Here is a 16,305-nt window from a genome sequence, read left to right on the forward strand (position 1 = left end):
AAGGGGGAGAGATCAACCAAAGGACTTGTATGCATGCATATAAGCCTAACCAATGGACACAGACACCAGGGCGGTGAGGGCATGAGTGGGGGGTGGGGGGTGGTGGGGCAATGTAATACCTTAATCAATAAAGAAAAAAAATTTTTTTAAGTAAAAGTTTCCTCTAAATTTGCTCTAACCTCCTTCAAAATAAAATTATACAATAATACTCTAATCACTACAATTATGACTACAATGGGCCAGGCTTGATTCTAAGCACTTTACATGTAATAGCACATAACTCCTCTATCAAGTAGCTACTATTATTGTCCCCGTTTTAAAGATAAGAAAATTCAACAAAGCAACTGACATATCAATTTAAATTATTATTGAACTGTTAAAAAAGCATTTATTTGATTGTACATTAAAGAATTCCATGAAGAGTGGAACCCTGAATTGGGTTTTTATGACAACAGGCTGGGTTTCTTCATGGGCAGGGAACTGGCTATGGCATAGTGCCTTGTTTAATACTAATCCAAATGCTGTGGCTGAATACATTGCTGGTGATGAAAATTTCTGAAATGATCTTTCCAGTTATTCAGCAGTAAAGTTATTCTAGGTCTCCAGATACGACTAAAATCACTTTGATGATACTTAACCATCATGAAGCCTTACCCTTGATAAGATATACAGGGGACAAGGCAAAAGCTAATTACATATGTTCATGTAAGGAAAGATTTTGCTATGATTTGTGGAGATCTATACTTAACTAAGAATATTGTTTGTTAGACAATCATTTCATTTACCGTTATTTTATGTAGAAACATAACCTTAACATAACCTTACATTATAAAATCAAAGTTACAAAATTCATAAATAAGAATACAACAAATAATTATGATTTCTGAAAAGTAATCCAAGTTTGGACAAAGCTTAAATATTGTAAAATGAAAGAGCTAACTTTTATTTAGAAAGGAAAATTTGTCTAAGTTCACTGCACTGGACCTCCTGCTTCATCAACCAATTACCTTTTTGACTCTTACCTACAATCCTGAAAATAACAAAAGGCTTTAGCGGGGAGAAAGGGGAAGAGAAGATAGAGAATTGTAAAGCAGCTGGTCCTGATTTTTACTTTATGACACTTAAGATTACCTTGATTTCCTGTGGAAGTGTGAGCCACCGCACTCCAGGGAGATTGTCTAAAAGAACTGCACTGGAGGCCTCGTACTGCTGGGCACTGGGACTGGCCCTGCCGTGCAGCTTGGCAGGCTGAAGGGCTCTTTGAAAGAACAGTTCAAAAAAATGATCCAACCGAGGAGCATTCTCAACCTGGCAAAAGGCACTGAAGAACCAAGAGCTCTAAGTTAGAACAACGCGTGGAAATAAATGGTGGTCATCTTTTGTGTGCTGCTAAGAGGACTGAATCTTTCCCAACCATATAAGCTCTCTTCCTTACTCCTGTCTCTTAGTAAGAATTACTGCTATAATGTTACTGATGGAATGTGTTAAGAAATTTACCCTGTCAATATTTTTTACCCTAAAACCTACTCTCAAATGCACTGAGTAGTGGTACTATGGAAGAACCACATGCTAATACAAGTGGTATATCTACAGCAGAATGGGCTCAGGTGCCCTTTTTGTAAAAAATGTGAGTTGTTTTTACCTCTCACTATCAACCATTTACAACTCTCAATATCTTTCAGGCAATATGGAAAAATAAAGAGATTTTGAGCTTTGTAATATGGCTTCGAGTCTTATCACAACAGTTACTAGGTAGATATCACAGGAAAATAATCTAACCTTTCTCTGAACTTTGTTTCCATCTCTGTAAAAATAGGGATAGTACAATCTAATTCGCATTCAAACTATCTAGTATATAATTAGTATAAGCACGTATAAGGCTCATTACTTAGTAAGCACATAAATTAACCTAAGTTATTTCCTCCCCTCTTTAATGAAAGCATAACTATTGAAAAATTCAAAAGAGGAAGAGAGAGAAACTTGGTTTTAGCCATGTAAAATAATACAACATTGCCTGCAACATTCATTGGAATAGCTCACTGGATAATGTAATTGGTAATATTAGCAGAATACTACTCACTGATTCATTCAACAAATTACTTGAGTGCTTAGTATGTTCTTGATATTTTGTTCTTGTCTTTTGTCTTGATATTTTTATTGCTGTACAGCAGTACAAATATCAAGACAAAAGACAAGGTCTCTGCTCCTATGGAGGTCACATTCTAGTGGAGAAAGACAAGTGAACAAACAGTAAAAACATGAACACTTACAAAGGACTGTGCATAGAACAGGGCCTTGTGAATGTGTGATGTAACTGGTTGGCTATTTTAGATCAAATGGTTGGAGAAGAGTCTCTTAGAATGGGGCATTTAAGCTGAGATGCCAATGTCAAGAAAGTCCAGTGGGAGCAGAGTGCAAAAGCCAAAGCGGGGAAACAAGGTTGGCCAGGTGCCTACAGAACGATGCAGAGGGGTAGGTGTGGTTTGAGATCCAAAATCAGAAAGGTAGGTAGGAGGCAGATATTGTAGAAAGATCACTCTAACTGCATTTGGAAATTAATTAAAGTGGACTTTAATTAATATACAGATGGTCTATTATAGGATTGTACACCTGAAACATATATTAACCTACTAGAGGCCCGATGCATGAAATTAGAGCAAGAGTAGGCCTTCCTTCCCCTGGCTGCCAGCACCGGCTTCCCTCTGGCACCCGGGACCCGGGCTTCCCTCGCAGCCCTGGCTTCGTCCGGAAGGTCATCTGGAAGGATGCCCAGAAGGACATCCAGTCTAATTAGCATATTATGCTTTTATTATTATAGATATCACCCCAGAAAATTCAATAAAAAATTAAATTTGGAAAAAAAAGGGAAACTAATTAAAGTGGCAACAATGGAGGCAAGGAAACCAGTTAGGAGTTTACTATAGTAGTGAGAGATGGCTATGGTTAGAGAGGGTAATAGTGAAGATGGAGAGAAATGGATGGATTGGCTGATATGGACTTGCTCATGGACTGGCTGGGACTGGTGAGGGAAACTGTTATATCTTTAATTTGATCACAACACTAAACTTTGTTCATGTACAATCAGTTTTCTGTGGCTCAAAGGGCCTTTCATATCTTTCATAATCAGAAAAAATCTTGTTATTAAAAATTATTGCAAAACGACTATTAACAACATATTGGATACATACTGCTTTTTGGTTTTAAGAACTCAGTGGATCTTCACATTTATGGTTTGCCTTTCAAATTCCCACTTGAACAAGAAGAAACTAGTTCAGTTTGTTGCCATCTTGGAAATACTTCCAAATCAATGGAAGCTAAATTTCAAGATGAACTTCAGAGAAAGTAAGAGTACCTCTGCCCCCAAACTACTCCATCGAAATCTGCAGAACAACTCCAACGGATCATCTTCATGAATAGAATTTACTGCAGGAGTTTATTCTTTGATTATCTCTGGTTTTATGAAAACAGAAAGCTTTAATTAGGGTAAAACATAGCAAGCTTTGCTCATCTAGTGTAAATGTAAGGAGATAGTTTATAACCGCATCCTTACACTTCATTGGTTAAAAATGTCCTCATTGATAAACGGTAAAAGCCTTGTTTGTGGCTGCCTGGCCTTTTGTAGTTCACACTTTTGGAAAATTCTAACAAGTAAGTAATTGAGAGGAATGTGTCTCCTAAGCAGCTGTTGGAGAACACTGCAAATCAGACAATTTTCCCAGATGGCACAATCACAGAAAATCTCTAAGACTGCTTTGAGAACAGGGACAGCAAAAATCTACATAGAGAAGCAGAGAGCTGATACTACTGGTTTTGGAAAAGTGTATAAACTGATTGATTTATATACTGATAGATGCTGAAGACTTCGAAAGCAAAGGTATCATTTTAGCTCTTTAAGTACTGGGACTTACAAAAATCCCACAAAGAGAAAAATCTATTTTCCATCATAATTTTACCTGTTAAAATATTGAACAGTTACCTCAACTATCCTTCTTCAGATCAAGAAAGATGCATCACATTATGGGGTAAGGTAAAAAAGCAAGAGGCAGAAAAAAATATATAGTATGAGCCCACATGTGTTCAAAAAGAGAGTATTCATATTATATAGAAAATACACAGAAGGATACATAGGAAACTAAACAGTCTATTGTGATTTTTTTTATTTTAATAGTGCATTCATTTTTACTTGAAAAAAATTTTAGAAGGAAGTATCACATTTTAGGATAGTGAATTTGACACTGGTATTGTAACCAGAAAAACACACACATAAAAAAACAACACTTAAAATCTTCTGTTATGAACAAATGCTCTTACATTTACCCCTACAGAAATATATCAAATCAAAATATAATTGTGGTTCATTACTATTTCACTAAAGTAACATATGAGACCAAAAAAAGAAAAAGCAAGGGATGAAATGAAAAACTGCTTAGAGCGATAATTAAAAGCCAGTAATAAAGAATGAGAAAATAAGAAGGAGGGGAAAAAACAACCTCAAACAACTAACTTGCCAACGAAGGAAAAGTAGTAAGTGCAAGAGGTGATTTAGGCTCAGACACTTAAAACTTGAGATTCAATTCAAAGAAGTACTTACCTATCTAAAGAACCATACATAAATTTTAAGGTTTGGGCAACATTTTCTATCATATTCCTTAGCTGAGGAAGAGGAACTCTAAAAAAGGTAAAAACATTTGTTTAACATTAGCATAACCAAATGATGCATATCTGAAAGAAGCAGACCAAGTTTGTAGCCTCTGCCCAGTTCCTTAGCTGGGCTTCCTCTCCCCTTCCTCATGGCCTATGCTGCCTTTATCTTGACATTGTATTTTGTTTTTCTTTTGCCTTCTGGGATACTAAAACAATAAAGACAAATGATTTACCCTAAAGTATCTTATCCTAAAGTATCTTATTATGGATGTTCCACAATTTTTGTAAACCCACACTTGCAAAACAACCCAGCTTTTCATAATCCAACCCACTGGCCTTGGGCAGACTCCTAGCAGGGTCCTGTGTTATTTTATACAAGCTACTTGAGCATCTGTGGATTTTGGTATCCATGTAGGGTCCTAGAACCAAAACCCTGCAGATAGCAAGGGACGACTATAGTCCCCTTTTAGATAGAAAAACACACATTAGTTTGTTAAAGAGAGCCATCATTTAGCGTATATCATAACACCATTATCCCATCGTGTTAAAATTTTGAACCCCACATTTATGATAGATCATGTCTCTGTTGAAAACTGAAGTCACCTTCAAAACATAATCCATTTAATATTTTTCACTGTAGCCTACTTTGGAATTCCTGTTTGTGATGTTAAACATGCCCATAAATTGTCTGATACTCTTCCTCTCGAGATGGAGCTTAATTCCTTCCCTTTGAGTGTGGGCTGGACTAGGTAACACACTCCAACAAAGAATATATATAGTGGAAATGATAGTGTCTCTATTCTAAAACTAAGTTAGAAAAGGTCTTGCAGCTTCCCCCTTTCTCTATTTTGGATCTTGCTGTGGGGTAAGCCCAGGGACATGCTGTGAAGAGGCTCAAGCTATCTGCAAGTTTTGGTTCTAGGACCCTTCATGGATATCAAAATCCGCAGATGCTCAAGTCCCTTATGTAAAATAGCATAGGAGACTGCCCAAAGCCAGTGGGTGGGATTATGAAAAGCTGGGTTGTTTTCCAAGTATGGGTTTACAAAAGTTCACATCACATGAACACACAGTTATTGTATTAGTCCAACAGACCTTTAAATTGTAAAGCTGTTTAAGGAGTTTGCCTTTTGACGAAAATGGCATAATATTAATGAAACAGACTACGTTAGCAGTATTTGAGAAATGACTGTAAGGTCAATAAAACCCTCAACTTACTCTTCAGCAGGCAGGCCAATTAACAACAACTTCTCAGATTCTTTCCAATAAGCCACATGAGTTTGTTTCCCATTTAAAAGAAGGGACGAGCTAAGAAAAAATAAAGTTAGAATATCTTTAAATGTTTTAACATTATAAAGTCATTCAGAAAAGACTGCATATGGTATGATTTAAGAACTGCATGCCTAATAAGCACATTTCTTGGCATATCCCTAACTGCCACACAGAAAAGATAATCGTACAACAAAAATATATTCTGAAGTAGTTTTTAAAAACCTCACAAAAACTCAAACAAAAGTATACCCACAACAGAAAAAAAAAAAAGAAAGAAAGAAGAAAGCTTCCATCCCAGTGTGTTAATTTAATATATCAGGTCTGATGCCTGCGTATGAACTTGCTTTACTAAAGAGATTACAAAAAAAGGAAGACATGGTCCCAGCTTATAAGGTGATATTCAATACGGGACACAGCTACATAAACAAATAAACAAAATGTAAGTCAGATTTAAACATGTTCCTTAAGGACACTGTTGGAGTGATGTCATTTTTACCAGAAGATAGAAAAAGAAAAGTTAAAGCCTAGAAAATCCAACTTGACATTTTATCAGTATTTTAGGCCTCTTAAAATTTGAGATAAACTATTTTTGTAAAGTCAAAGATTGTTGAAATATTAAGGAAGAAAATAGCTTATACTTCAGAGACTTATTGTATGAAAGAAAAACCAATCCCAAAACAAAACTTAAAAGCTTTTGAGCCTCCTCTTCCCATAAGTTAACTATGGCATCTCAAAGTCAGTGCTGGTTAAGTCAGTGTAGAATGGTATACTTTGTTGTATAATTGACTATATGATGTATTTTATTTTTCCAAAAATTATTTGATATCAGTCTTGCTTATCCATCACTGAAAAAATTTGCACAGACGATATTGCATTCTAAATATGCCTCCTAAAGTATATTCTGTATTTTTCTATCACTGTTGCAAGAATCATAAGAAAAATAAGCATTTAGTCATTCTTACCAACCACAAAGTATTACCCACCCAGCAAGTTAACAATCAAGATAAAATCATGAAAAAGCCAAAACTCATCATAATACCATGCTTAAGAGATACCACCTTCATAAAATAAGTTCTGAAGTATAGGTCACTGGTCCAACTTTGTGATTTGAAGTGTACCAGAACACCCAGATCTACAGCCATATTGAGAACCTATACTTTAAAAAGATGACTGGTAGAAATAACTTAGGTGAGAAGCAAAGTATGCAGATATAGCTACATTATAGATACTAATATATTTGTATAATAGATATTTCTATTAGCATTTTGTCAGAATCAAGGTAAAGAACTTGAAAGAAAAATAATTAAAGCTAAGTAAAAATCAATTATTACCTAGTAACTTGTGTCCCAGTTACATTTTCCAGCATGTCACACAGCGTGAGAAATATCCCTCTCACACTTTTAAGTTTCTGAGATGCATCAGACACTGGGTAATGATAAAGAATTTCTTGCTGTTAAATGAAAACAAACAAACAAACAAAAATGATCACACTCCTCAAATTTTCCAGTCATTATTTTTTTGTCATGGAAAGTTCAGTTTGTATTAAGAAAAGAACAACAATAAAAAGAATCTTTTCAGTTTCAGTAGTTTTACTCAAACATAAGAAGAGATATATGCTTAGAATTTTAACGCAGTTGAAAATATAAGTTAGAGACTGTCAAAATTGGTCATGATGTCAAAATATATACTGAATAGGACACTAATTAGTTGGAATAATTTCAAACAATGTTTTAAACTTTAATCCCCTTTACAATAAATTCTAATATGAATATTTTATTTATTTCATTATACAAATATTTTTACACATATGGTATCTATGTAGATATCATATGTAACTTTTAGGAGTCCTTAAATTTAATTACTTTCATACTGACTTTAAAAGGATCATCTTTGTAATTTTGGTGAATTTGTTAAATTATTAAATCTTTATGTAACCCCAAAACAATACTGAAATTAAAAAGTGAGAACACAAAACTACATTAGAGTAATGCAGATAGGAAGAAAGAAACATTATAATATTATAAATTTTGAAAGGGTTTTCCTACCACAAATTAATCTGAATGAAGTCTTTAAAAAACAGCACATTTTAAATTATGTAAAATACTAGATCTATAGGATAAATCTCAGAATGCTTACTACTTTTCAATTTTCAAGAAGAGCCTGTTCCCAGGAAACATGAAGTTTTAACAAAATAACAAATTTCAAAATCAGGATGTACACTGTGCTAGAACTTTTACCAAAGGGATGAATCATTCTGGACCTCACTTTTTTGCTGTTACTTAAAGCAACATGACATTTTTCTTACAAGGCAAATAAAAAGCAGGCAAAATACAAATTTCCAGATAGAAACCTTGGAGAATTCAGAGTAGTTTCCACTAATACTGTTTAATGGCAATATGCATAAATATTAATAGAGCCACTATTGAAAGCCCAAACTCTTATAATATTATCAGATATTTTCCTTGGTTCTCTCTCTAAGACTGTTCTACTTCTTGCTTTGGTCTCTTTTTACAAGAAGTAATTATGTGACATGGTATGTATATCTTGGCAACTTTTACATTAGGACAAATATAAATAATGACAAACTATACACATCTGCTTTTTGTGCTTATTAATAAACACATTCAATATATGCAAATTGCTATGGAATGTGTTGGCCATACACTCTGCCTAACAACTCAAATCTTCTTGCAATATTTTTAGTGTAAAAACAGTTAAACACTTTATCTCTAGAAATTAGGTCAAACATCAGTTAAGATCTTCTGTTATGTCTACTTATACATTTAAAACTTTGCTAGTCAATAAATGTATTGTATGTAGCCAAATAACAAATACCACTTTAAACAAATAACCATATTTCCTTTGATTCATTTTGTGAAATTTCCAAATCATCTAATTCAAAGAAAAGAAGCATTTCTTAGATATGTAACTCACAGGAAAACAAAATGACCCTATAACATCTTATTGTAAGATAAGTCATACCAGTAAAGAAAGGTCCTTTGAGAAAACCTCTATGCCAACTGCTGCAGAACCAGTCTGGAAAACCTCACTGTTAACGCCCCAGCAAGCTCTACAATTCCTAACCAATTTAATTAGCTGTATTTTTAAGCACTTGCTAGCAGCATGCATTTGCAGCAACTCCCACTCTATTCAATGAGAATAAAAAGCCTCTCTTGATCACAGTGTTGATACAGGACTGTCAACAGACTGAGAAACATCTACACACTTTCCCATGGAAAGAAAGGCAAGGATGACAAAAGGCCTCAGCAGCATCCTACTCTCAGACAACCTAGAAAGAGGCAGAGTGCTACCATCTCAGAAACTTAGTGTGTGTTTTACACAATAAATGGTTAAACTTCTCATTTGTTTTAAAGATATAAAGGACTAATCATACATGCAAGAAATTAGAATGATTAACTCTAGGTCTCTAGGCATTTCAGAACAGAGAAAATAATAAAAATATGTATAAGTAAATCCCTTCTTTTCCTTTTGAATCAGTGACTAAATTTTGATATATGAAGAAAGCAACCCAGGGAAATACACCCCTTGTGTAAAATGGCTTTGGCACTGAGAATACAGACTGCAAAGATTTCAAAAGCAAAGAAATGCAAATTAGGTAAAACCTAATTTTAGATCCCACTTCTGCTCCAAGCATTATGGTACACTAGATGCTCTAAGCGACTCTTGTGTTATAAAACAACTAGATCCATGACCAAAACATACTTGTTTGAACTGCTGGATATGTAAGAAGTAGAGGGTTTCCAAGGACACCCTCTCCATACCCTTCCATACCCGCTTCCCCACCACTGCAAAGCAAGCTGGGGCCTCAGCTGGGAGTGGTGGGCAGAAAGGCAGAGGCAGGGCTGTCCTGAGGGCTGATGCCTACCATATTTGATCAGGACACTGAGCACTGGACTAGTGGCTCAGTAGATGAGCTAGGCCTAAGACCAGTGTGTTACACCTAGATCCTTGAGTAAACCCCAGGCTAGTGGCAGAAGCAGAAGCAGCAAATTCTCTCTGAAGGAACACATTCCCACTTTAGAACGTTAGGACTCCCAAAGATAAAATCAAGCAGTAAGTTTCACCAATGATCTCCAAGGACGTAGGAAGACAAGTCACCACAGTCAGAGTCCCCTCAGGACTTAGAGATAGTGGAATGGGTAGATTCAGAGCAGAGAACTCTGTATGAAATGCTTAGAGAAATAAAGTATGGAATCACTAAGATGAGCAAGCAACAGGAGACTACCAGGAACAGCACTGTAGATCTGTATGCGTATAGTTAGAAAATTTTCAGAAACTCCTAAAAATAAAACTGTAAATATTAAACACAATGGAGAGGTTAAAAAACACTATGGACATAGCAGAAGCTATAATGAAGAAAGAAAATAAAAGATATGTCTTACAGAGGAATGACTGACAGTAGACTTAACAGCAATTATGGAAGTCTGAAGACAAAGGAATACTATCTTCAAACAGATTAGAGAAAAAAAATCACTTTTTACCTGGCTGGCATAAGCAATACCATGTCTTGACCCCATCTTCTTCCTGGCCATACAGGAAGACTACATTTCCTACCTCCTTGTATCAGGAGAGAGCATATAACTAGTTCTAGGCACTGGAACATGAGCAGAAGTGATGTTGCTACTTTGAAGCCAGGCCTCTGAAATATGCCAGATGTTACGGCATGCTTCCACTCTTCTCACATTGGCCCACTGGATGCAACAGAGGACTGGGAAGCTCTTGGGAAGAATGGAACCACTAGAGGAAGGGCTTGGATCACAGAGCCACACAGACAGGAACGTTTACATTGAAATGAGAAATAAACTTCCATTATGTTATCACTGAGACAAGAGGGTTGTTTATTATAGCGACTGGCCTATTCTGACTAATACAAAGTAGAATTATAAAACTACCTTTCAGGAAGGGGTGAAAAACACATCAACAGATAAATAACAAAAACAATTTATCAGGAACAGACTTTCACTAAAAAGAAATTTCTAACATATATGTTTTAGGAAGAAGAAAAAAAATACCATGTATGGACAGTCTAAGATGTAAGAAAGAATGGTGAGTAAAGAAATTGCTAAGCATATATGTAAATTTAAAGAAGGTTTATCTCTGAAATATGTAATTTTATAATACATGATTTATATATTTTTATAAAGTATAAAATATAATAATTATTAGTAATAATAGTATAATTATGCTAATTTGTGGAATTAAAAAAAATGATGGCACTAAGATATTGATGACAATAGCATGTAGGTGAAGAGGGGGATGATTGAAATTAAGGCATACTAAAGCCTTGAATTATTTTGAAAAGCGATGCAGATAGTATTTAACTTTAGAATCTTGTAAGACAAATGCGATAAAAAGTTAAGAGTAATCACACATAAAAAGAGAACAAGAATAATGATACAAGCAACCCAAAATAGGTAAGGAAATATCATAGAAACCTGGCCAGTGTGGCTCAGTGGTTGAGTGTCCACCTATGAACCAGGAGGTCACGGTTTGATTCCCAGTCAGGGCACATGCCAGGGTTGTGGGCTCGATCCCCAGTAGAGGGTGTGCAGGAGGCATCTGATCAATGATTCTCTCTCATCATTGATGTTTCTATCTCTCTCCCCCTTCCTCTCTGAAATCAATATATATTTCCAAATATGTATTATGGAAAATCAGTTCAAACAGAATTTTTAAAGAAGACAGCAGAAACAAATTCAAGTATTTCACTAATCTCTACAAATGGACTCACTGAGCTTGTCAGTTAAAATTTACTGCAATTAGAAGAAGCAAGAGACATACCAAAAACATATGAAGACAGAATGACTGAGAAAAGTGCTTATTCTTCACTCGGAAGACTATACAAGGTCCTCTGTTTTCCCTGCACTTTTGAGAAGACTCACCTCCTCCTTTGAGGTCTCGGAGTCCAGCTCTAGTGTGAGATACATAACCACGTGAGGGGTGTTTAGTACATTCTGCTGGTTACCTTCAATCTCTTCTCCCCATAGAAGTTTGACTAAATCACCTTCTGTTTTCGATTGTGCATTTTTCTGTCTTGGTTGAGTCGTTTCCTTTTTCACAGCATATGCATTTTCTAATGTCAGCTTCACCTTTAAAAATTAAAACAATGCGTTGATGTTTCAACAAGAGAAAATCAGCTGCACCTTTCGAAAAGGAGGCTCTGTACCTGCACATACACTCAGGTACACACAACATGCAGAGACATCTTCCTACAGCATGGGCTCCCCGGTTCCTAGCCCAGTGTCCGGCACACAGTAATACAAATATTTATTGAGCAAGAATGTATAATTCTCTGTTCAAAAATTCATTTGTTTAACTTAATAATTGTATTGTAAGTATTGACACCAAAAACAAGAAATGACACCAAAAACAAAAATTAGTGTGATCTGACAGTGTAATAAAGACTAATACCACATTATGAGCACTGACTCCTCTGGGGAAAATAAAGGAGATCCGGGATTAAAAGCAACCTCCAGCTCTGGCTAGTGTGAGTCAGTGGTTAGAGTGTCGGCCTGTGCACCGAAGAATCGCAGGTTCCATTGTTGGTCCTGGGCAAGTGTGGGAGGCAACCAATGTGTCTCTTTCACATTGATCTCTCTCTCTCTCTCTCTCTCCATCCCTCCCTCTCTTCCACTTTCTCTAAAAATCAATGGAAAAAATATCTTCTGGTGAGGCTTAACAAAAAAACAAAACAAAAAAAGCAACCTCCAGAGTTAGTGGCCCTTTCAAGTGAGGTGAGGTTCAAATGTTCTCTCAGACATTCTTTGTGGTCCTTTAAAGGCTCAGGAGAGTAAAGAACAATCAACGTGCTGGATCTTGGATCATGGCCTAAATAAGATCATCTATCAGTTTTATCATGCAGTTTTCATTTCATGGCCTGATGTCCAACCAGTTTGGTAAGCGTCCAGGACATGGCCTTTTTCCAGCTGTTGAAAGGAGCTTCCACTCCTCAATTACCTTTCCTTGACAAAGGAGCTAAGTGTCTAGATGCCCGCTGGCCAAAGATAACTCACTCATTTTAAAGCATCAGTGTGTATCTTGACTAAAGAAGTTAAAGAATATTTAAATACCGGATTCGTGCACTGGTGGGTCCCTTGGCCTGGCCTGCGGGGATCTGGTTGAAACCCACTCTCCGACATTCCCCTGAGGGGTCCCGGATTGCGAGAGGGTGGTTCTCGGGTGACACACTCTGGAATCGGGCTCCCTCCTCTCTGGTTCCAGGTGCGTCACCTGAGAACCTCAGCTGCCAAGTCACCACAGCTCAGCAGCTCTTGCATTGAGCGTCTGCCTCCTGGTGGTCAGTGCATGTCATAGCTACCGGTCAGAGTGTCTGCTCCCTGGTGGTCATTGTGCATCATAGCTACTGGTGGGACAGTCACTTAGGCTTTTATATATACAGACTAAAGGCCCAGTGCATGAATTCGTGTACCAGTGGGGTCCCTTGGCCTGGCCTGCAGGATGGGGATGAAACCAGCTCTCCGACATCCCCTGAGGGGTCCCGGATTGTGAGAGGGCACAGGCCAGGCCGAGGACCCCACCGGTGCACAATTGGGGCTGGGGAGGGACACGGGAGGTTGGCCAGCTGGGGAGGGACCATGGGAGGGCTCCAGGGCATGTCCGGCCCGTCTCGCTCAGTCCCCATCGGCCGGACCCCAGCAGTAAGCTAACCTACCAGTAGGAGCATCTGCCCCTTGGTGGTCAGTGCACGTCATAGCAACTGGTCAACGGGTTGACTATCTGCCTCCTGGTGGTCAGTGCACATAATAGCAAGTGGTTGAGTGGCCTTAGCATATCAGCAGCATATTACGCTTTGATTGGTTGAACGGACGACCAGACACTTAGTATATTAGGCTTTTATTATATAGGATACTTAATTTTATGTAGCAGGGACATCATCATAAGCTAGAGAGGCACAAAATATTCCTATTTAAAATTGACCAGACTATAGATGAGTAAAGCGAACATTCTAAGTGTAATAATCCATAACATTTTAACATTAAACACTAACATACAATGATTATTTTAAAATTAGATTACATTTTAAAAGTAAAAAAAATAAATTCATGCTTATCAAGAAAAATGTCTGCTCAATATGTGTATATTAAGTTTATTGTATACTTTAAAAAATTACATTGTATAACTTAGATATATACAATTTTTATTTGTCAAGCATACCTCAGTAAAGCTGGGGGGGAAGAAGCCTGCTCAATATTTAAAAACAGATAAAATTGTTTGTACATAGTAAATTGCATTTAGGGATAAAATATCTAAAAACTATTATCAAGACAGTAGTAATCTCTATTTTTAGAAATGTATTATAAGAGGTACTATTTTCAAGGCCAACTTTAAATATATGATAAATACTAACACATTAGGAACTCTTTTTAGTAATGAGCTTTATCTATTTATATATTTTTATTAAAAATGTGAAGCATGTTATTTTAAAAAATTCATTCATAATCACACCAGCCCATCCAACAACTGTTTGCATTATACTATAAAATAAATCTGCCCCAATGAATAAAACCTTCCAAAAGAAAAATATCTAGATGTCTTCTTTTTTGTTGGCAAGGAGCGACTATGACTGTGTTAAATTTTGCTATCTGTAGCTATCTGTGGCATTTCAGGGGCACTCAGTTATCTTTGTCTACATAAAGTCAATTAAGTCACATACGCATCTTTTCTAAAATAAGTCTCAGAGTTTATTTTAGTAACAAGTAGAAAAGAAAAGAGTCATGAAGTCTAAATTCATTAATATGTATACATTCAGAATAAAGATAAACTAGGTCACAATTAGCAGTAATCTGTATAGAGAGCAGGAGGGGAGAAATCCCTCATGAAATTTTTCTGAGGCCTGGTGATACCTTTCTTTACAAAACATTTAATATCATTCCAAATGGAAAACATCAAACTTTATTAAATTTTTTGTTTTCTGTAAATCTGATATTGAGAAATGGACCCTTGATATTAGAACACTGTATCAAAAAAGGCTGAGTATAAAATTAGCATATCTGGGGGAGGGATATTAAGCAAACTAAACAAAAATATAAAAAAATTACAGATCCTATATGGGAACAATCAAAATTTATCTGATGGAAATTAATATATGGTTAAGGTAAGGAAGAGTTGAAGAGACATTGTTTTAGGAATGATCTTAGAAGGATATAAAAAACAGTGTTTGGTATGAGGTTTTGACCTAAACAAACAACATGTAAACATTATATGGCCTGAAAAACTATTTTATGAGGGTGGTATCTGTTCCCGTGGGTAATGCTCTCAATATCTGTATGCAAGAATAAAAATATAAACATGAAATCCTTGAGTAAGGATCTGATGAAGCGAATGGCCTGGGGGTCAGGAAGTTCTTTTATCAGAGATTGAGAATTTAGGAGTATCCAAAACAGAATATATGGGAGCCTTTGATGATGTTCCTTGGAAATGCAAGAAATCTAGAAATTGGGGAAATTCTGAAGCACAGAATTTGTGACAAACTAGATGGGAGCTTTGAAGACTGTTCCCCCGGACACTGGGTTTGGGGGAGGAGTGGCTAGGAGGGGGAGGAAGCTGGTTGCAAGAGCAGGAGATGAGTGACATCCTAGGGAAGCAGGCATCACAGAGACAGGCCACATGGGCTGGAGCGTCTGTGAGAGCTGTACGTCTTTTCTAGCTGAGATTCTTGTAGGTGGAGAGGTCAAAAGCTAGGGCGTGATTCCCCAGAAATGACAAAAGGAAATGACTTAAAATAACAATTCACCAATTTTACTTTAGGCAGCAACAGCAACCTAAAATTTAAGGCTGGTTTGCTATGCTTCATGAAGAACAAGATACTTGAAAACCAACGTTAATGTTATACTTGGCACACACCAGCACTTTTTTCCTGTGGTACACAGACCTTTCCCCCTTACCATGACAAAAACTTAAACCAACACACACCACAGAACCATCCATTAAAATTCTTTAAGGAACGATTTTAGCCAGCATTCTTCCGATTTAAGTAAAGTTGGCTCTATATTTCAAAGATAATTATACTTTAGCAAGACATTTTGAAAAAGCTTACATGTTAAGTAGCTATAAATGTCAGGAAATCTGGTTGCCTTGATGAAATAATAAAGGGTGAGATAGATAACCAAGTGAAGAGTTAAGAGTTAGCTATTTTTAAAAAGGGGGTTGATATATGTAAATATGAGGATATTATGTTTTATGGGGAAAAACTTTTATTAAGAAACATTTAATATAAGGTAGTTTATATGAAGCTTCTCATAAAAAAAGATTCCTGTTGTTCTTTCATAGACATTCACCTATGACACATTTCATGGTTCCTCATTTCCTGTCTCCCTCAAAACTGTTTCTGATTGGTGCAATTTGCCC

At 36.4% G+C, this 16,305-nt stretch overlaps 1 protein-coding gene across 3 annotated transcripts in view; it reads right to left on the minus strand.

Moving 5' to 3' along the window:
• The window catches only part of INTU (inturned planar cell polarity protein), a 54,683-nt gene that overhangs the window by 24,311 nt on the left and 14,067 nt on the right, over positions 1-16,305 (minus strand). For 2 of the 3 annotated variants that reach the window (XM_005877765.2, XM_014549003.1), the window contains exons 4-8: positions 11,820-12,026; positions 7,248-7,366; positions 5,863-5,952; positions 4,592-4,669; positions 1,132-1,321 (exon numbers count right to left, since the gene is read on the minus strand). In XM_005877765.2, the coding sequence (XP_005877827.1) occupies positions 1,132-1,321; positions 4,592-4,669; positions 5,863-5,952; positions 7,248-7,366; positions 11,820-12,026 (684 nt within the window). The remainder of the gene's footprint in view (positions 1-1,131; positions 1,322-4,591; positions 4,670-5,862; positions 5,953-7,247; positions 7,367-11,819; positions 12,027-16,305) is intronic. The other variant, XM_014549002.1, reaches the window with a different exon arrangement.

This window comes from Myotis brandtii, unplaced genomic scaffold (genome assembly GCF_000412655.1).
Source record: "Myotis brandtii unplaced genomic scaffold, ASM41265v1 scaffold53, whole genome shotgun sequence".
Taxonomy (NCBI): Eukaryota; Metazoa; Chordata; class Mammalia; order Chiroptera; family Vespertilionidae; genus Myotis; species Myotis brandtii.